Below are 22,394 nucleotides of genomic sequence, written 5' to 3' on the forward strand. Positions count from 1 at the left end.
TGTGCATGAATGAGGCTGCTCGGTTTGGATCTGTGAAAACGTCGACCTCCTGACACAGAGAGAAACCCAGTCCACCTCACCGAGGGACGAGAGGCTCCCACAGGAGAGGAAACTGCTAATGGTTTGTACTTGTTGAACGCTTTTCTAGTAAGGAAGAAGAGAAGAACCGTGTTTTTAAAGGGAGATTAAGAGGAACAGAACATAGAGGCACTCTTTTATTAGTTCGTGCGTGGCATTGTCCAAAGACTAATAATCATTTTAGAGAAACAAACCTGATTAGAATGTTTATAAATATGTCCATTTTAATATTGTAGTAGCTCATGTAAACCTCTTTATTTAAGATGTAGGACTGTTTGTTTTTTGCAAATCCCTTTTTTGTTTTTTCTTTTGAAGAGAAACGCAGAGCCCGACATGTAACCCGGAAGTAAGAATATTTCAAAATAAAAGTCAAGGCAATCGAATGACCGTATGCAAGAAACGCTTATATAGTCTATGATGCAAGCATAAGCCAGGGTCAAATTAGAAGAAAATACATTAATGAATATAAATAAATAATCCTGGGCCGATGGGGGTGTGTTAGCAACAGTAGTTGACTACATGCAGTACACAGCAGTACCACAGTTTTACTCTGATTCAAGTATTTGTTAAATCTTCTATTTAATAGGGCGATTAATCAATTAGTGAATCTATTATTTAACTAGAAGAAAAAAGAGAGATCTGTTTTAGGTGTGGTGTGTCTCAGACATTTTTGGTGGATACCTCAACAATAGTCTTTGGGACGTGTGACAGTTTATAAAAGAAAATCAAATCTACTCAAACTGAGGATGGATTCAGTCCTCTCTCTGACCACGGAAACTTCACTGATGACAATCATTCTTGGACAGAAGAGTGGTGTGTTTAGGAACAGCTCTTGTAAGCCAAAGCTGTGATGATGGAAACCATGTGAGCAGATAAACTGCAGACTGAAGAATCAGATACAGCAATACAAGTCAAATACAAGAATGTAATCATAATGCAATGTGTTCATATCACATTCTATATTTGACCTATTTACAAGTAGATGAGAGATAAAATACAAAAATGATCAGTGCTGACAATGTCTTCCTGTAATCAGGCCTTTGAGTCCATCTCTAAAAAGTTGTGGCAGGTTATTGACAGCATTGTCCAGCAGTACACTCACACCTCGGCACTGCAGGGCAAATTCCCTCTCTGCAACTTCCTGGTCCTGTGCTCTGTGAAACGGGTTGGTGCTGAAGTGTGACACTCGTGTCAATGAGCCCGTTCATACCAGTCTGCAGCCACTGATGCATCCGGCAAAAGGTCTGTGGACAGCTTTTTTGGGCATCCCTCTTTGACCAAGTAACTCGGGATCCCCTTCCCTCTAATACGAATTGAATCTTCAACAATGGGTTGGTTTCTCTTTGAAATAAAATTGTTCTAATTCTGTGGGCCATCTGTATTCGAAAAGCTGACCTAAAATCTGGCTTCGAGGTGGAACTAAAATGGACAAAATTATGATGTATACATGATGTATACAACTAGGTTGCAAATTAACCATGAACATCAATTATCAGATGACATAATCAGCATTAAATACATCTGTATCAATAACCTCGATAATTAACAAAGACACAGGTAAATATGACTAAATCTATGGTTTTAATACATTATACTAATACTGCTATCTACTGGTAGAAATGGTGAACACGTTTACTCTTCGTATATATAAAGGCTGTGCTCTGCCTTCACTAAAGCAACAACATAATACAGTGGAAAAACAAATATCAGTGCCAAAAGCAACAACTCTGTAAACACAAAAATGACTTTTATTAAACTATATTAAGAACTGTATTGCATCAAACAATGCACCGATTAATCGAAAACTTGATTCTTGCTGTGTACATGGATAAATGATTATTTAATCTCATGTGGTCAACTACTGTTACTAACACACTCCCATCGGCCCAGGTTTATTTATTTATATTCACTCATGTATTTTTTTCTAATGTTACCCTGGTATATGCTTGCATCATAGATTATATAAGCATTTCTTGCATACGGTCATTCTATTGCCTTCACTTTTATTTTGAAATATTCTTCTTTCTGGGTTACCTGTTGTGCTCTGCGTCAAATTACTTAGGATGTATGGGTCGAGAAATATGAATTAATGAATTAAATATGCAGCATCGTTTTACATTGATACCAACTCCTCCTGCCCTGCTATTATCTGCCCTGAATATATTTTTTATTACATATCAGTCAGACACAGATTCCTTTAAGCATGTTTCAGTTAAAGGCACAACATTGAGAAAACGACCGGGTTCAGCCAGGCCTTTTTCCTGTTCTGCAGACAGTATAAATGTAATGTGGCAATAGATCTGTAAATATGAGACATGGATGTTTGGTTCCCTACCCTCTTATCGCACATTTTAAATGTTGCATCAACAGCATGATGTTTAGACAAGCCTGCTAAAACATTTCTGTTACTCTGAAAGATTTGAGAGGATTTACATAATAGTTCACAGTCAGAATAATTGTTGTAATTAACATTTATTTAATGTAAGCTTTTATTTTGTTCTCCAGATCATTGAAGTTGGATCCGTGTGCAGAACACACAGAAGTAAGGAGACATGGCTTGTACAACAAAGTCTGCCTTAGATTATGTCGAAAGTGCCAGAATGTATCTCGTGGAAGAATTAAAGAATCTCTCAGTGATTCTGGAGAACTTGAATCAGAAAGGCGTTTTCAGTGATGAGGAGGTTTGCTTAATAGAGGCAGAGCAAAATGACTACGATAAACGCAGAAAAATACTGGACTCGGTCATAAGAAAGGGGGAAGCAGCCTGCTACGAGTTCCTCAGGACTGTTGACATGACGAGAAAGAGGACATCCCAACAGACTGTAGCTTCTCCTGAGACCAAGAAGTTTGACCTGCACCAATGGATCAGCTGCTTTTCCTTCAACGAAGACACACAAATAGATACAAGCTACTCAAAAGGTATGTGAAAGCACAATTCAAACTGATAGTGTGTTTTTTTTGGGGGGGGGGGGGTTAGCTTTATTGGGCTGATTTTATGTAACTTTGGTATTTTTTAACCTATTTTCCCATGTTTTTGTGACTAATGGGAACAACAGTGTTTTAAGCTGGTCCAGTATTGAGGGAGAACGCTGCAGACGTCAGCTGCTGAACGGGCTGTAATGTAATCACACCGTCAATGCGCTTCAATGCTTCCTTTCTTATCTCCTTTAGCATAGGTTGCACTGGACCATCCTTTACGAAAGGAAAGGAGATAATGAAAACAAACAATAGGCCTTTCGTGCATTATTTTCATACAGTCATATACTCTTCATGAAGACAGTGACAACTATTTCTTCCACTTTATTTTCATTTATCTATTTTAAACACGTAACAAAACAAGAATAACAAATACAATGGACAGTAAATTTAGTTGTCAATAAACATTTTCTGTGCAAATTTTAGGTATTTGAGTATTTATACTTTCTGATTTATACTTCTACTCATTATACTCATTATAATAAAATGTTTAATTAAATTCAAGAACATGGTAAATGATTATTATCTCTGGCTTGAATACATACCACCTCTGCATTTTATCTTTAATTCTTTTGCCAGTATGGCAGCAAAGTTGGCATTAACTTTCACTCTAATTGGTATTAAGAAGGTCTTAAAAAGTCTTAAATTTAACTCGGAGAACCCTGGGGTTACCCTGATTCTGGACCAATTAAAAAAATATTGTCCCCATCAGTCACTTGTCACACAAAAGCATGGGAAAATATGGTCCAGATTGAAAAATGCCAAAGTTACCCTTTAATGTGTGTGCGTGCAAATACTGTGCTATAGAATTCTATATAGTATATTTATTTACTCACTATTGTTTTTATTTTAGGCTCAAGGCCGTGCCACAGATATCAGGCAAAGTTGAAGTCAAAAGCACAAAAAATATCAAATCAGTTTTGGACGGCAAGCAAAAATCTGTTTGAAGGAATCAATAAGCCCGATCTGACGTACACGTCACTTGTGTTAGACACACAAAACATTTCTTCTCCATTTAAAGTCAAGAACTTCAAGAGCAAGAAAGGCAAGAAGAGTCGCCCTAAAAAGTTAAGGACATACATCCCCGAGAACAAAGCAGAAACTTCCCCCAGTGACCTGCTGAAAACAGGTGGAAACATACTGTTGGTTGGTAAACCTGGGATTGGAAAGACAGCAATCACTCACCAAATGTTGAAACTGTGGGCAGAAAGAGACAACGAGGAGCTTGATTACATGTTTTACTTTGACATGAGAGAAACATTCCACATTAGGAACTTGGAGGATCTTCTCTTCGGTGTGTTCAGTGAACCAGATGAAGGCAAAGAAGAGGTTTTACAAGACATAAAGAACAACTCTGGCAATGTCACGCTCATTTTTGATAGAGTTACAGATCTGTCTGACCATCCATCAGTGGTGAAGAGGCTTATAGAGAAGGACCTACTGCCTGAGGCCAAGATCATTGTGACTTTGAGGCCGGATGATGAAGAAGACTTCCCTTCTGAAGACTTTGTCAGAGTAGAAGTGAAAGGCTTTAATGAGCAGGCCATAAAAACATACTTATCTGCAATGCTCGGAGAGGAACAGAAGAAGGTTTTGAGCAACTTGGAGTTGTTCACTCTTTGCCATGTTCCAATGTATGCACTGATGGTGTCTGTCTGCTTTTCATCTGAGACACCAGAAGACTCTCCACAGCTGTGCAGTATAGCTGACATCTACATCAATATTGTTTGCCAGTGCCTTCAGATAAACAGCCAAACAAAAAACAAAGATCTGAATTCCTTCATCAACACCAAGAGGAATGAAATACTATCTTTGGCTGAGGTTGCTTTTCATGCAACTGAAGGAAAAACTGTGAACTTGACAGAACGTCCCTGTGAAGACAGCTGTGTCCTTTCCTTCCTGAATCCACTTGTTATCGAAGTCGCCCACACGGAGAGGATCACCACATATGCATTTCTCCATTACACCATGCAGGAGTTTTTTGCAGCGCTGTGGCTCTTGAAGAATCCAGATCAAATCAAGGATGTGTTTCAGCAATGCCTCACTGAGGAGAAGAAACACATGAAACATCTGATCCCTTTCATGTGTAGATTGTTGAATGTGAAGAGCCCGAGTCTCATGAAGTGTCTGATTCCAGCTCAGGAGCTCAAGAATACATCAAACTGGTTCTTTGAGGAAATGATCGACACATTTTCCTTTAGCCTGTGTGAGAAAGATGAGGCTGGTCCTGAGGACAGTGGGCTTGATGTGGACATACTGTTCCTATGCCAGTGCTTGTATGAGTCCCAGTGTCCTGAAGCATGCATGTACCTCCTGGACAAGCTGGACTACCATCTGGATCTCAGTGGAGAGAGTCTGGACCCTTACCCCTGCTGTGCTGTGGCCTATGTGGTTGCTCAGTCGACGGAGAGGAAAATATTGCTGAACCTTGAGGACGTCATGGTATCGGAACAAGGAATGAGACAACTATTTGGATGCCTTAAAAATGTCCAATGCTATGAGTGAGCGATTGTTTTAAGTGTCAAATTACAACACATCTAATTAAGTACAATTTAACTGTTCTTCTGCATGTGTAACCACTTATTTTTAGTAATTAATCCAAGACGTATTGAGGATGACGAAATAGAATAGAAATAAATTAAATTTAGCTCTATGCATCTCTGCATAATCACTTTTTTATGATCCATTACTGTTTCTCTACTCGGTTGTTTTGATAATGAGGAAGTGGTCTCTGATTATTCTTCAAATTAAAGGTGTGACCCTCTGCTGCTGCAGCTGTGGAGGATTTTGCTTCTGAGTGAAGGGCAGATGGACCACATCAGTTTACTTGGCCTTGATGGAAATCAGTTGCACCTTCCAGTTGAGGGTCAAAGCGAGTTGTTTGAAAGAGCAGTGAGAGTCATGCAGAGAATTCCTACGAAGGTTAATGTCTGCCTCCACTGGGAGACAGAAACTCCTGTCTGCCAGAGTCTGTGCACGTCTCTCTTAGAGGCTTTGCCACACATCAGCTCACTCAGGTATGTAGCTTCTGTTTTTACGTGATGCTGATTCCACATACTTTAAATTTTATCCTTTTGTAAAACCGTTGATTCTTTGGTGGGAGGTCTTCACTGTATGCTGATATGTGGATCAGCATTAAGGTGGAGACTTTAATACACAGCAGAAAAGTAAACTTTCATGTATTTCTAATATCATTCATTGCAGCATTAGAAATGCTAATCTTCACGCTTCCTCGTCTGCTCATATCCGTGCGACCGTCCTTGTGGAAAGTATAACAGAGGCTTAATGCAGTAAAGCTTGTTTACATATCATAGATCATATCTAACATCAGCACAGTGTTAACATTGTGTCTGTTTACAACTGTGCATGCTTCAATTTTAATTTGAAAGAGTTTTACCATACATGTACTGTTTGATACATCTGTTTGTTATCATGCAGCTTCAAGATGACACACAGAGGTCCAGGATTACAAGACCAGGAGCAACGGACACTGGAGAGGAGGAAGAAGAAGCAGCTATTACTGGATTTATGCCTGAAAGCAGCACTTCACAAAGGAGAAAGCTTTATCAATGAAGCGAAGACGCTCATCTCATTGTTTTCTGTCAAAACTGACTCTAACACCCTTCTTGACTGTTATCAGCTTGTCAAGACTAAAGGGTTTTCAGCTGTCATTCCAAAACTGAGGTCATTTTTCCAGTCAGCTCCTTCAGTCTGGTCCATAAACCTCTCAGAGAGAAAGACTTCCATCCTCCTGGAAGTGCTGAAACTCCAACCAGAGAAGAAACAAGTGGAGCTAACAGGCTGGTCACATGAAGAGAGTGAAGTGAGGAGTTTCCTACAGTGTCTGCCTTTTATCTCACAGCTCAGGTAACTGTTTAACTTTCTAACCATTTCAGTTTTCACTAGAAACGAGAAGTTTTATACTCCAGTTTAGAGAAATGTTGAGTTTTGTTTGATACAAACTGTACATCACATGTTTTTATAATCCTTGTTCTTTCAGTTTTGTGCCTCAGTCATCAGAACCTTCAGAAGAAATCAAGTTCTTTGGGAATCTGTTCTGTGCAGCAGCAGAGAGAGAACAGCAGACAGGAGAGAAAATGCTGGAGCTGTTGTCATCAGTGTGCACATACAAAACATTCCCCTTGGAAGAGATATGGTGTGATTTCCTCCTGGACCTGTACTCTTATGATCCTGAAGCAGGTCTGAGTCTCCTTCCATCATTACAGTCAGTTCTCCAGTCAGCTCCTTCAGTCTGGTCCATAGACCTCTCAGAGAGAAAGATCTCCATCCTCCTGGAAGTGCTGAAACTCCAACCGGAGAAGAAACAAGTGAAGCTAACAGGCTGCTCACATGAAGAGAGTGAAGTGAGGAGTTTCCTACAGTGTCTGCCTTTTATCTCACAGCTCAGGTAACTCTGACAAATACTGAATATGTATTTATAACATGTTGATTTTTCAGGGGTTTGTCAGAAAATCAGTTTCATAATCTGCAGTGTTTCTAAAATAGTTAGTCATTCACAAATGTGTTGTGAGTCAGTAAAAGTCCAGACATGATGTTCAGTCAAAATGACATTAGATTGTAGACAGTACAGACATGTACAAGATGGAGTCCATCAGTGGTGAGTTGTTGTATTTATGCAGATGAAATCAAATCACTAAATGTTTCCTTTTATTATTTCAGTATTTATCATCACTGGGTAAATCGTTCTAAAGGAATCAAGTTCTTTGGGACTCTGTTCTGTGCAGCAGCAGAGAGAGAACAGAGAGGAGAGAAGATGCTGGAGCTGTTATCATCAGTGTGCTCATACAAAACATTCCCTTTAAATTATGATCATCAAAGATATCCGAGTGATTTCCTGCTGGATCTGTACTCTCACCTGAAGGACTGTGAGACTGAAACAGGTCTGAGTCTCCTTCCATCATTACAGTCAGTTCTCCAGTCAGCTCCTTCAGTCTGGTCCATAGACCTCTCAGAGAGAAAGACCTCCATCCTCCTGGAAGTGCTGAAACTCCAACCAGAGAAGAAACAAGTGAAGCTAAAAGGCTGCTCACATGAAGAGAGTGAAGTGAGGAGTTTCCTACAGTGTCTGCCTTTTATCTCACAGCTCAGGTAACTCTGACAAATATTGGATATTTATTTATAACATGTTGATTCTTCAGAGGTTTGTCAGAAAATCGGTTCATAATCTGCAGTGTTTCTAAAATAGTTAGTCATTCACAAATGTGTTGTGAGTCAGTAAAAGTCCAGACATGATGTTCAGTCAAAATGTCATTAGATTGTTTACAGTACAGACATGTACAAGATGCAGTCCATCAGTAGTGAGTTGTTGTATTTATGCAGATGAAATCAAATCAGCAATAAATGTTTCCTTTTATTATTTCAGTATTTATCATCACTGGTCAGATCATTCTAAAGGAATCAAGTTCTTTGGGAATCTGTTCTGTGCAGCAGCAGAGAGAGAACAGACAGAAGAGAAGATGCTGGAGCTGTTATTATCAGTGTGCACGTACAAAACATTCCCTTTTAATGATCATGATCAAAGATATCAGAGTGAATTCCTGCTGGATCTGTTCTCCCACCTGAAGGACTGTGAGACTGAAACAGGTCTGAGTCTCCTTCCATCATTACAGTCAGTTCTCCAGTCAGCTCCTTCAGTCTGGTCCATAGACCTCTCAGAGAGAAAGACCTCCATCCTCCTGGAAGTGCTGAAACTCCAACCAGAGAAGAAACAAGTGGAGCTAACAGGCTGCTCACATGAAGAGAGTGGAGTGAGGAGTTTCCTACAGTGTCTGCCTTTTATCTCACAGCTCAGGTAACTCTGACAAAAACTGAATATGTATTTATAACATGTTGATTCTTCAGGGGTTTGTCAGAAAATCTGTTTCATAATCTGCAGTGTTTCTAAAATAGTTAATTGTCATTCCAAAATAAACATAATATAGATAAAGATGAATGTAATTTCTCAGTTCAGTAATAATCTCTCATCAGTTATCACAGTCTTCTGCCCGTATGAGAATAATTAAATTAAGTGAATAATATTAAAATTAATTAATATTAAAAATATTTTTTGACACATTAAATAACAAACATCTCTTTCAATTTAATGTCATAGTCATTTTAAACATGAATTAATTAAAACAAAAAAGTCAGTCCTATGAATCATCAACATTTTGTTGTGTTGTATAACTTCTGTCTAGCTGCTGTTGTTCCACTATTTATATTTATATATTGTGTATTTATTTTACACTCAAATCTCATACATAAAATTAAATGATATAAAGTGAAAAAAAACAGTAAGAAGCAAACCTGCAGTAAGTTCAGAGACAGGATGAGTGTTAGTGTTGTGAGTCAGTAAAAGTCCAGACATGATGTTCAGTCAAAATGTCATTAGATTGTTTACAGTACAGACATGTACAAGATGAAGTCCATCAGTGGTGAGTTGTATTTATGCAGATGAAATCAAATCACTAAATGTTTCCTTTTATTATTTCAGTATTTATCATCACTGGGTAAATCGTTCTAAAGGAATCAAGTTCTTTGGGACTCTGTTCTGTGCAGCAGCAGAGAGAGAACAGAGAGGAGAGAAGATGCTGGAGCTGTTATCATCAGTGTGCTCATACAAAACATTCCCTTTAAATGAATATGATCACATATATCAGAGTGAATTCCTGCTGGATCTGTACTCTCACCTGAAGGACTGTGAGACTGAAACAGGTCTGAGTCTCCTTCCATCATTACAGTCAGTTCTCCAGTCAGCTCCTTCAGTCTGGTCCATAGACCTCTCAGAGAGAAAGACCTCCATCCTCCTGGAAGTGCTGAAACTCCAACCGGAGAAGAAACAAGTGGAGCTAACAGGCTGCTCACATGAAGAGAATGAAGTGAGGAGTTTCCTACAGTGTCTGCCTTTTATCTCACAGCTCAGGTAACTCTGACAAATACTGAATATTTATTTATAACATGTTGATTCTTCAGGGGTTTGTCAGAAAATCTGTTTCATAATCTGCAGTGTTTCTAAAATAGTTAATTGTCATTCCCAAATAAACATAATGTAGATAAAGATGAATATAATTTCTCAGTTCAGTAATAATATCTCATCACAGTCGTCTGCCTGTATGAGAATAGTTAAATGAAGTCAATATAATTAATGGAACAATGTGGCTCTGAGACAACACAAAAATAAACCTTTGAAACAAAACATATTTTTTGACACATTAAATAACAAACATCTCTTTAAATTTAATTTCATAGTAATTTTAAACAGGAATGAATAAAAAAAAAAGTCAGTCCTATGAATCATCAACATTTTGTTGTTGTATAACTTCTGTCTAGCTGCTGTTGTTCCACTATTTATATTTTTATATTGTGTATTTATTTTACATTCAAATCTCATACATAAAATCAAATGATATAAAGTGAAAAAAACCAGTTGGAAGCAAACCTGCAGTAAGTTCAGAGACAGGATGGGTGTTAGTGTTGTGAGTCAGTAAAAGTCCAGACATGATGTTCAGTCAAAATGTCATTAGATTGTAGACAGTACAGACATGTACAATATGGAGTCCATCAGTAGTGAGTTGTATTTATGCAGATGAAATCAAATCACTAAATGTTTCCTTTTATTATTTCAGTTTTTATCCTCACTGGTCAGATCATTCAGAAGAAATCAAGTTATGTTGGACTCTGTTCTGTGCAGCAGAAGAGAGAGAACAGACAGGAGAGAAGATGCTGGAGCTGTTATCATCAGTGTGCACATACAAAACATTCCATTTAAATAAGGATTATGATTACATATATCAGAGTGATTTCCTACTGGATCTGTACTCTCACCTGAAGGACTGTCATTCTGAAACAGGTCTGAGTCTTCTTCCATCATTTCAGTCAGTTCTCCAGTCAGCTCCTTCAGTCTGGTCCATAGACCTCTCAGAGAGAAAGACCTCCATCCTCCTGGAAGTGCTGAAACTCCAACCAGAGAAGAAACAAGTGGAGCTAACAGGCTGCTCACATGAAGAGAGTGAAGTGAGGAGTTTCCTACAGTGTCTGCCTTTTATCTCACAGCTCAGGTAACTGACAAATACTGAATATTTATTTATAACATGTTGATTGTTCAGGGGTTTGTCAGAAAATCAGTTTCATAATCTGCAGTGTTTCTAAAATAGTTAATTGTCATTCACAAATAAACATAATGTAGATAAAGATGAATATAATTTCTCAGTTCAGTGACAATTTCTCATCAGTTATCACAGTCTTCTGCCCGTATGAGAATAATTCAATTAAGTGAATAATATTAAAGTGAATTAATGTTAAAAATATTTTTGACACATTAAATAACAAACATCTCTTTCAATTTAATTTCATAGTCATTTTAAACATGAATGAATTAAAAAAAAAAAGTCAGTCCTATGCATCATCAACATTTTGTTGAGTTGTATAACTTCTGTCTAGCTGCTGTTGTTCCATTATTTATATATTGTGTATTTATTTTACACTCAAATCTCATACATAAAATCAAATGATATAAAGTGAACAAAACCAGTAGGAAGCAAATCTGCAGTAAATTCAGAGACAGGATGAGTGTTAGTGTTGTGAGTCAGTGTCGTGGACCAAGCAGTCAAGGCACAAGGAAACGGGCTTTAAATTCAAGAAGTGGGTTTATTTTCCCAAAAATAATCCAATAACAATAATTTACAAAGAAATTAATTAACAAAGTTATAGGGCTCCTATAAAAGAAGTCAACAAAACATAACTATTAAAGAATAAGGTTAACAAAACAAGACGTTAACTCATTAACAAAAAACTTCCTGAATGAAACTGAGGGAAACTTACATACTGGCTGACCAAACCAATGAAAGCATACAGGGGAGGACAACAAAAACAAGAACCACAAGGTAACACAAAACTGCCCAGATCTCCCCATGCTGTCAGAGCTCTTGGTTAAGTCCTTGGCTCAGGCCTCTTGCATAAAACCAGGCTCCACCCTCAGCCCCATCTTTTGTCAGACCAGGAAAAGGAACTCAGCAGCCAGGTAACTTTCTTTGTGGGGCTGTGGCCACCACAGTCAGTAAAAGTCCAGACATGATATTCAGTGAAAATGTCATTAGATTGTAGACAGTACAGACATGTACAAGATGGAGTCCATCAGTAGTGAGTTGTTGTATTTATGCAGATGAAATCAAATCAGCAATAAATGTTTCCTTCTATTATTTCAGTGTTTGTCATCACTGGTCAGATCCTTCAAACAAAATCAAGTTCTTTGGGACTTTGTTCTGTGCAGCAGCAGAGAGAGAACAGAGAGGAGAGAAGATGCAGGAGCTGTTATCATCAGTGTGCACATACAAAACATTCCCTTTTAATTATGATCATCAAAGATATCAGAGTGAATTCCTGCTGGATCTGTACTCTCACCTGAAGGACTGTGAGACTAAAACAGGTCTGAGTCTCCTTCCATCATTACAGTCAGTTCTCCAGTCAGCTCCTTCAGTCTGGTCCATAGACCTCTCAGAGAGAAAGACCTCCATCCTCCTGGAAGTGCTGAAACTCCAACCAGAGAAGAAACAAGTGAAGCTAACAGGCTGCTCACATGAAGAGAGTGAAGTGAGGAGTTTCCTACAGTGTCTGCCTTTTATCTCACAGCTCAGGTAACTCTGACAAATACTGAATATTTAAAAATACTGTAATTTTAATTATACTGGATATTTTATAATACTACATATTTACTTCAGAAGAGGTTTGTCAAAAAAGACCCAACTCATAATAACCGGTGTTTTGTAATTTACATGATCCCTTACAAGTGTCCTTGAGTGAGACACTGATCCCTAAATGACTCAGCCCACAGCTGAGGATCAGTTAAATATACAGATCACATTTCATGTATGTACCTGAATGTACGACTTATGAAGTTTATAAGAAGAATGCCATCTGTCAGTATTTTAATCTAGTGTGATATCGCAGCCAATACTACATCACACTGTATATTTTCTCTAAATTTCACCCTTGATGAAAGACATTGTTCATGAGATGGTTTATAATACAGTGTGTCTCGTACTTTACCTTTGCTGGTTTCACACTTCATCTTGTTTCAGCTGTGATCCAGACTTCTTCCAGACAGTGTGTACGTTGATCTGTGTCCGATCCAGAGAGGAGGCCGAGCAGTTGTCCTCTCTGCTGCAGCTGCTGGGCTTCACCCTCCTGTTAACGGGAGGCTTACCCAGGAAAACCTGCCGGTCTGTGGGGACAGTTCTCAGACGTTGTGGCTCTGATGTGGATCTCATCCTCACACCCAGAAAGTTGTCTGTCAGAGGAGCCTCCCTCCTCTTTAGAGGAACAACACAAGTACACAGTCTGAGGTACGCATTCATATATTTACTGCCTTTAGTTGTTATGACACCATCCTTTCCACTGTGAATGTCCAGTTAGTTATGTGACTTCATTCTTCTTTATTTCCAGGCTTTCCAGCGAAATGGCCTTGCTACTGTGTCGATGGGTAAGAAGGGAAGTGGGCCGTCGGCTGGCTGTCGAAGAGCTTTCTCTCTCCCCTCAGAAAGCCCAGCCGTCACAGAGAGTGTTGTTGAAGGTTGTCAGTAGTTTGGCATCCCTGCTGAGATACTGGACAGTCAGACGGTTAGACCTGACTGAGTTCTGTGCTCCTGCTTTGGGTCTTCTCCCACTGCTGCTTCATGATGGCCCTCTAACAATCAGGTAGAAGTATTCCATACTGATGTAATGTATTCATCCTTGTCTTTTCTAACAGATATTCATACGTTTTGTATATCTGCAGACTGAGTGAGAAGACCTTCCAGCAGCTGCTCTCCCTCCTCCATGAAATCCAGGACAAGGACTTGACCTGGTCCTTCTTGAGTAAGGTTGGTGGAGACCTGAGCAGCTGCTGTCTGAACTGGGAGCTTCTTCACTATCTGCTTGAGCAGTCGTCAGCTCACACCATCACGGTGAACCTGAGGAGGAACCGCTTCTTACAGGAGAGTGTCACACGTCTGCTTCCCTTTCTGGACAGGATTGTGTTCAAAGGGTGATCTATTTGTCTTTTTTTTACAGTTAACCAGATGGAGTTCATCCTGTTTAATCATTTCTTTACATGTCGTTGTGGCTTGTTCTCACTAAACAAAGATCCCTGGTGTCTTTCAGGCTCTGTCCCAGCTTTGTGTTGACCGCCATCAGAGAGATCTATAAAGCTGGAACCGCTCCTGTTGTACCCAGTTTACTGAGGTCTTTGGATCATGAGATCGACCTGACCTGCAGAGGGATGGACTCGGTGGACTGTGCTGCTCTGCTCTTCACCCTCAAACACAGTGACAGAGTTAAACTGAACCTCCTGTGGACCTCCGTACCAGCAGAGGCAGTAGAGTCCATCCTCTTTATGCTGGACAAAGTTTCTCAAATCAGGTCAGAGATTAGTCAGAGACTAGAGATATTTATGTATGATTTCCCTTTATTGTATTAAAAAAAACAATAAATCATCGTTTAAAACAGAAACCTACTAGTTTATATTTCAAGCATTTCAGTAAAAAGGTTCAAAGGTATTTCTGTTTGTAGATATTATAAATGATCATCTTTTATTCAGGGAACAGTTGTGTAATACAACATTTTATAATACAAAATATTTGAAAATGGATGCACAGGTGGGAGCTGTATTTGTCTCCAGTGTTTCTCCACACAGAGAGGTGGAGGTGGATCAGAGACCCTGAAGAAGACCACATCCCTGAGAGGAAGAGGAGGGAGGAGGAAGTCTAGCTGGTTCACTGTGCCAGGTAGAATAAAGTCACCGCTGAATAAACTCATCCTCTCCCAGTTCACCAAATTAATTTAGCCTCAAACATATTGTGCATGTCCCACATCAGACATGAGTTCTACCTCCAGAGAGCCTCTCCATATCTCAGTACTTGTACTTAAGTTTATAAAGTAATATATCAAATGTATATGAATACATTAAATTTCCCAGCCACAACTTTTAAGTGATGAACACAATAATGCATCAATAATGATGATTCTTCTACCTCTGTCCATCATACTTGAGTGTCCCTGCATTTTGTTATTGTTGTCATTATTGAAAAAACATTAAAATATACAAACATTGCAGAAATGTTCTCAACATAAACAAGAATATTGATTTCAATTAAAAAATATATATAAAATAGTAATAATAGATTACGAAAATATATATTGAACTGGGATAAATTAACTTCAATTGTATGGAATTGTTTGAAAAAAACCCTACATTCTTCTTTAAAGAGCCTTCAGTTTGACAGTTTAATTACTATTTTTGTGTTTTTAAATGTGAGAGTATTAATATATTCTTAAAATTCACATACAAATCCTGTTAAAAATGAGTGGATAACTTTATTTTGCATCTATTGCATATAAATAATAAGTTTCTGTTATATTTGTCATGTTCAAAATGTGGAATAATATTTTTACACTCAATCTTTTGACTTTTAAAATATCTAATCATTTTGAGAAATATAGCTTTGTTGTTTGTATATAGTGTACAATGTTTAATCTTATTGGTAATACTGAATGTATATGGTAATGAAATGTCCTTCCTTCATAGAATGAAATGTAGTGAACATGTTTGTGGGATGTATTTCGTGTCATATTTTCAGATGTATTTATCTGATTTGGTTTGTAATGCAGTCTAAAAGGTTTACTACGCCTGTAAATGTCAGATGAGAGTAAAAATGTACTGTAGACACATTTCATATTATTATTTAATTTGATTATTTATTCCACTATTCCGTTGGGTATGGGGGTGACCGTGGCTAAGTGGAGAGCAGGGCTGCCTTTCAATCAGAGGGTCAGTGGTTTGATCCCTGGATCCCCTGGCTCCTGCTCTGCTAGTCTCATGTCAATGTGTCCTTGAGCAAGACACTTAACCCCAGAATTGCTCCCGTAGCTGCGTCTACGGTGTGTAGATAGATACTGAATTGTAAGTCGCTTTGGATAAAAGCGTCTGCTAAATGACTGTAATGTAATGTAATGTATGGATTCGATTAGAAATGTTAATTCTTTGAACTTGATAGGGAATCCTTGATTCCATCTCTACAATAGACGATATTTGACGCACATCTACAACGTGAGTGTGAAGCTGAGCAGGTGCATTGTGGGAAGCCGTCTATGACGCTGTCTGTTTATTTCTTGGACGTTTAACGCCGCTTTTCTCTGTTTATCAAAGCTAACACTGACGCATATACCGTTAGCTTGAAATGCTAACACAGTTAGCCCTATCTGCAGCATTCTTTTGTATTCATCTGTAGCTGTTGTGTTGTTAATGAACCGTTAGACTGTTTTAAAGCTACTGTGCCTCTCATGGCTGCATCACTATCAAATTATTAAATCTGTGCTGTAGAAGATAATCCTTATTGTTCATGGTGACCGCAGTTACTATCTTCTGTGACGTCAAGACAACGATGAGCCGATGACAACAAAGCTTACTTGCAGAACAGCCAATCAGAAGTTGTGGCATCCGACTTGGCTTTGGGCATGCGCAGTGCTGTTTTCCTACACTGGTGGTACTTGTGGGCGTGGCGCTACACAGCGACCTCTCGAGCCATCGTTGCCCATGTGCGCGTTGAAATCCCCCAGTCGAACTATGGAGTCCCCCACTGGAGCCCCATACAGGACTCCAGTCAGGGTCTCTAAGAAGGCCGAATACTCTGAACTGTTATTCGGTGCATATGCACAGACAACAGTCAGAGTTTTCCCCCCCTTAACCCGCAGGCGTAGGGAGGCGACCCTCTCGTCCACCGGGGTAAACTCCAACGCAGCGGCACTCAGCCGGGGATTTGTGAGTATCCCCACATCCGCCTGGCGCCTCACACCCTGGGCAACTCCAGAGAAGAAAAGAGTCCAACCCCTATCCAGGAGTACGGTTCCAGAACCGATGCAGTGCGTAGAGGTAAGCCCCACCAGATCTAACTGGTAGCGCTCCACCTCCCGCACAAGCTCCGGCTCCTTCCCCCACAGAGAGGTGACGTCCCACGTCCCCAGCGCCAGCCTTTGCTGCCCGGGTCTGGTCCGTCGAGGTCCCTGGCCTTCACTGCCACCCATGGGGCAGCGCACCCGACCCCAGCGGTTCCTCCCGCAAGTGGTGAGCCCACAGGATGGAGAGGAGGGAGGTGCCACGGTGCTGCTTCGGGCTGTGCCCGGCCGGGCTCCGTGGCAAACCCGGCCACCAGGCGCTCGCTGTCGGGCCCTCCGACTGGGCCTGGCTCCAGATGTGGGCCCCGGGCTTCCTCCGGGCAGGGTCTCCTCGACTCTTCTTCGTTCTTTCATTGGGGTTTTTGAACCATTCTTAGTCTGGCCCTTCGCCTGAGACCAATTTGCCATGGGAGACCCTACCAGGAGCTCTAGGCTCCAGACTACATAGCCCTCAGGGTCATGAGGGCACTCAAACCTCTCCACCACGTTAAGGTGATGGCTCCCCGGAGAGGTGAGCCAATTCCTCTAAAATCTAATCTGAAATTAGACAAATTGTCTCATGAATGTGATTTGAAGTTAGCTCATGCATGCAATTTTTAAGGGCTTTAATTTTGAAATGCTACATCAGATTGTCCTGGTTCTCTCTGAGTGACACCTTGAGTTGGTCTGCTATACACCTGAGGTGAAATGATTTTGTAACTATGCACCATTTGTGATTTGAAGTGAGCTCATGCATGTGAAAAAGTAATAGTATAGAATTTTGAAAAAAAGTTAAAAAAAAAAGTCATAGTATAGTGTGTTGAAAATTAAAAAAAAAAAAGTCATAATATAGTATTTTGAAAAAAAGTCATTTAGCAGACACTTTTCTTCAAAGCGACTTACAAATCAAGTGTCTTGCTCAAGGACAAATTGACATGAGACTGGTAGAGCAGGAGCCAGGGATCGAACCACCGAATTTCTGATTGAAAGGCAGCCCTGCTCTCCACTTAGCCATGGTCACCCTTGTATAGGGTGTACCCATTGTATAGTATGTTGAAAAAAAGTTACAAAAAAAAGAAAGTCAGAGTAGAATGTCAAATTTTTTTTTAAAAAAGTCATAGTATAGTATTTTGAAAAAAAGTTTAAAAAAGTCATGTCTAGTGTGTTGAAATTTAAAAAAAAAAAAAGTCATAATATAGTATTTTGAAAAAAAGGTCAAAAAGTAATTTAGCAGACGCTTTTCTTCAAAGCGACTTACAATTCAGAATCTATCTACACACTGTAGATGCAGCTACGGGAGCAAGTTTGGGGTTAAGTGTCTTGCTCAAGGACAAATTGACATGAGACTAGTAGAGTAGGAGCCGGGGATCAAACCACCGACCCTCTGATTGAAAGGCGGCCCATCTGAAATTAGACAAATTGTCTCATGAATGTGATTTGAAGTTAGCTCATGCATGCAATTTTGAAGGGCTTTAATTTTGAAATGTTACATCAGATTGTCCTTGTTCTCTCTGAGTGAAACCTTGAGGTGGTCTGCTATTAACCTGATGTGAAATTATTTTGTAACTATGCACCATTTTCTCTTAAGATGCACATTCTTTGAAACTTTTCAGTTATGTCAGTTATTCTTTAATCCAGCCCTCATTTTACTTGAAATGAGATGAACATTTATTCATGTATTTCTTTCTGTTATTTATTATCCATCCAGTTCAATTTGAAAACTGAGAATAATAATTGTTAAAATATAATTGATGTGTACTTTCTTTATTTGATTTAACAGTTGTTGACTACACAAGACGTTACTAATACTAGACTTCTTATTTTAATTGAATACCCCTGATCTATAGCATCATATGCAATATTACCACCAGTTTGTCACATGAGATAGGCTACTATTAATATTAAAATAATAACTATCGATTGAATCATCACTTACATGTGAAATCAATATTATTTTTACTTGCATCATTCATACATGCTTTTACCTGCAATCAAGGCTTCTTGGAAAGTCAAAACTTCTTAAACTGTTTAATCTGCTTCACATTCTTACAACTTGAATTGAGGATGTTGTTGGGTCTGATTTTGTTTTCAGCTGAAGTCTCTTTATCTTCTTCAGTCTTGTATTCTTCTTCTTCTTCATCTTCTTAACCTTAATATATTTACTCAAATGTTATACTAAAGTACTATTTTAGTAAGTATTTTACCTCAGTATTCTCACTTTATGATACTTTCAGTATCCTGTGTTTGAAAGTGAGATATTGTAAATTTTTTACTCGACTACAGAGGTGAGGGAGGAGGAGAGGAGGGTGCATAGAAGGAAGGGGTGAGGTCTGTTTAGTTCATTAAGTTATTTTTCTGTAAGGCAACATAATTCATAAGAACCTACAATAGATTTGAATTAAAATGAATTCCTCAGTGTGACTTTCTTTTCAACCAGAGGTTCATCACTAAAGGACAACACTCATAAACAGATTCTTGACTTCCTCTAAATGTGCCCATCACAGTATTTCCAACAGTAAACTCAACTTAATTCTGTCATGTCAAATTAAAAATGCTCATGATCCTTTTTAAAGGACCACAAGCTTCTTTTGCTCAAGTTTGAAGGTATTTAATAAGTGTTTTATTTTTTTAAAACCACCCATTTGCTGGTTATCTGCTTCCTGTTTACACCTACACGCGCATGCCCAGTGTATGTGAATGGTCATGTGATGTGTCTTTTTAATAACAGTCAATGGTTAGTAAGGCAGGAATGTATGGAAGCCCATTTCCACCACTGTGAGGAAAAAAAAAGATCCTGTAAGTCATTATAATGAAATACTATCTCATAGTTATGACTTAGCATCTCTTAATGACTTATCTCATAATGACTTACTATCTCTTTATTTTTTCCTCATAGTGGTGGAAATGGGCTTCCATACTTTGAAGACACATAATCAATATTTAACATCAAAGTATAATAAACTATAACAAACCAAAAAATGAATATATCCACATGGAAGAAAAAAGAAAATCACTGTATCCGTTTTTAACCACCCAGTGGGCCCTCTTAATTAAAACAAACGATCTTTGTCGAAAACAGGAAGTTGACCGTGCAGCTGCTTCCGGTTTCCCCGCCCTCACTAGTCAGCTGTCTTCTGGGTTGTTTGCAAACAGTTCCGTCCTCCGGGTCCGCGGGTCCCGCTCCTTCCACGATGGGGGAAAACGTCGACACCGAAATCATTGAGCACCACGTCGAGGAGGAGATGGAGAAGAAGGACGCGAGGAGCCACGCAGCCTCCTCCTCCTCGTTCCTGGAGAACTTTAGCGCTCCGTCCGAGTCCGACAGAGAGGCCCACAGCGGCACCCAGTCCTCCCACAGACTGCTGGCCTACAGTGACGCTCTCATCTCCATCATCGCCACCGTGATGGTGAGACACCCGAGCCTCGAACCGTATCATCATAATAATAATAACTTTATTTATATAGCACCTCTTAAAAACAGTTTACAAAGTGCTTTGACAGACAAAACAGCAAAAGCAAGAAAATAATAACAATAACAGAAAGCTCAGTGAGACAGTCAATACGATAAAAATAAAATAAAATTAACAAATATATATATATATATGTGTGTGTGTGTGTGTGTGTGTGTGTGTGTGTATGTATGTACGTACATACGTACATACATACATATATACATAGATATGTATATATATACACATATATATATATATATATATATATATATATATATATATATATATATATATATATATATATATATATATATATATATGTATGTATGTATGTATGTATGTATGTATGTATATATATATATATATATATATATATACATACATACATATATATGTATATGTATATACATACATATATGTATGTATATATATGTATATATATACATACATATATATATGTAGATATGTATATATATGTATATATATATATATATATATATATATATATATATGTACGTATGTGTATATATATATATATATATATATATATATATATATACACACGCACACACACACACGTACATAGTAAAATAAAAAATAAAAATTTAGTAAAATAAAAATCAAACAGAAAAGCGATGACAACACATAAAAGCCTGTAAACGTGTTTTAAGTAGTGATTTAAAAGAGATTCACAGTGGTGATGGGAACAATTATCAGAGATCTATAACATTATTACTATTTCCTATGTTTATTAAATATCTTGCAGAACTAGTGTGGAAAAAAACTGTGCATTGACCCTAATGCTATTTTAATTTTACTACTTAATACTTCTGTTCACTACAAAAAAAGATACTTTGTACTGCGTTTAAACGACATATGATTAATGTGTTGTTGGTTAACTTGCAGGAAGCAAAAAAAGAGACACTAGTGTTTGAATTTTAGCAGCCAATCAGCACTTAATATTGAACCACCAGCTTGTGTTAATAATTATCTCAAATAACCATAATAAGTCATAATTGCTGGAAGGAGACTACAGTATATGGTCCCTTTATATTGGAGAGGAGGCAGACATCGCTATGGCCAATATCTCCAAAACTCACAATCTAGATTAATAAATAGTAATAACGGTTAGAAGAAATATATGTATTTGTTTGATTTTGGGGTGAACTGTCCCTTTAACAAACAAAACAGGCTTACTGGTCAGTGTGAAATCAGATTGTCTCTGCAGATGTTTAATATTATGTTTGAACGTTTGATATTTCCTTTATTGACAGATTTTACCTGTTGCCCATACGAAGATGGAAAATAATGAGGTAAAGACTGAACGTAGTAATAGATGAGTAACAGAATGTTATTATTTTATTCCTGTAAAGCTTACGAGGACTATAATAAATGTTCTGATGTGATAATAATAATAATAAATGTGTTATAAATGTGTGTGTGTCCTGCAGGAGTTGAGGGAGAGTGTTCAGCTTCTGCTCACAACTAAGATCGCTGTTTACTTGATGACGTTCCTGATTGTGACTGTTGCATGGGCTGCTCATATCAGGTGAGTTATTATTATTGTTGTTATTGTTATTAGTGGTGGTGGTACAGCAGTTTTTAAAGGTTTATAAGTCATCACATGCTCATTCTTTGTGTTGAATTTCGCAGGTTATTTCAAGTTATTGTCCGTATAGACGATTGCCTCGCACTGCTGAACCTCGTAAGTATCACTGTGTGTTTAAATACATAACAGCGTGGATATGTCATTAAAGAGGATCAGATAGAAAGTATTTCACAAGTGTTGTGACTGTAATAATGATGGATTGTATGACATGCAGCGCTAGGTGGTTATATTTCATGTCTACGTTCTGTAAAGTTCATTTATTGTCCCGATTTACGATTTCTATCATTTGATTAGCTGTGGTTAGCTTGTTGTTCGTTAGCTTTGATTGAACGAGATCTGCTCATGAACTCACCCATGCAGTATGTGCCAACTGC

At 38.4% G+C, this 22,394-nt stretch overlaps 2 protein-coding genes across 3 annotated transcripts in view; both read left to right on the forward strand.

The window, feature by feature from the left end:
* Positions 1-17,180, forward strand: LOC137879791 (uncharacterized). 2 transcript variants are annotated; one of them, XM_068720686.1, is made up of 16 exons: positions 1-121; positions 2,584-2,997; positions 3,908-5,555; positions 5,808-6,071; positions 6,493-6,921; positions 7,055-7,462; positions 7,735-8,163; positions 8,438-8,866; positions 9,548-9,976; positions 10,680-11,111; positions 12,258-12,686; positions 13,131-13,394; positions 13,495-13,746; positions 13,826-14,074; positions 14,191-14,448; positions 14,685-17,180. In XM_068720686.1, the coding sequence occupies exons 2-16, from the start codon at positions 2,631-2,633 to the stop codon at positions 14,794-14,796; spliced, it is 6,399 nt and encodes a 2,132-aa protein (XP_068576787.1). In that variant the 5' UTR covers positions 1-121; positions 2,584-2,630; the 3' UTR covers positions 14,797-17,180. The 2 variants fall into 2 exon arrangements, with proteins under 2 accessions (XP_068576787.1, XP_068576788.1); XM_068720687.1 differs by lacking the exon at positions 9,548-9,976.
* Positions 14,747-22,394, forward strand: part of tmem175 (transmembrane protein 175) — a 14,094-nt gene continuing 6,446 nt past the window's right edge. Inside the window, exons 1-5 of the mRNA XM_068720688.1 lie at positions 14,747-14,813; positions 20,113-20,366; positions 21,686-21,724; positions 21,863-21,960; positions 22,065-22,116. Of these exons, the coding sequence (XP_068576789.1) occupies positions 20,151-20,366; positions 21,686-21,724; positions 21,863-21,960; positions 22,065-22,116 (405 nt within the window). The 5' untranslated portion in view covers positions 14,747-14,813; positions 20,113-20,150. The remainder of the gene's footprint in view (positions 14,814-20,112; positions 20,367-21,685; positions 21,725-21,862; positions 21,961-22,064; positions 22,117-22,394) is intronic.

Source organism: Cebidichthys violaceus, unplaced genomic scaffold (genome assembly GCF_023349555.1).
Source record: "Cebidichthys violaceus isolate CVI_PGR_0920_01 unplaced genomic scaffold, fCebVio1.0.p SCAF_26, whole genome shotgun sequence".
Taxonomy (NCBI): Eukaryota; Metazoa; Chordata; class Actinopteri; order Perciformes; family Stichaeidae; genus Cebidichthys; species Cebidichthys violaceus.

Bases quoted from the DNA above. Each gene is read 5' to 3' on its own strand.
- LOC137879791 (XM_068720686.1), top strand. From the start codon at position 2,631: ATGGCTTGTACAACAAAGTCTGCCTTAGATTATGTCGAAAGTGCCAGA. The intron at 6,072-6,492 runs GTATGTAGCTTC...GTTATCATGCAG, and splicing joins CCACACATCAGCTCACTCAG to CTTCAAGATGACACACAGAG. The intron at 12,687-13,130 runs GTAACTCTGACA...ATCTTGTTTCAG, and splicing joins CCTTTTATCTCACAGCTCAG to CTGTGATCCAGACTTCTTCC.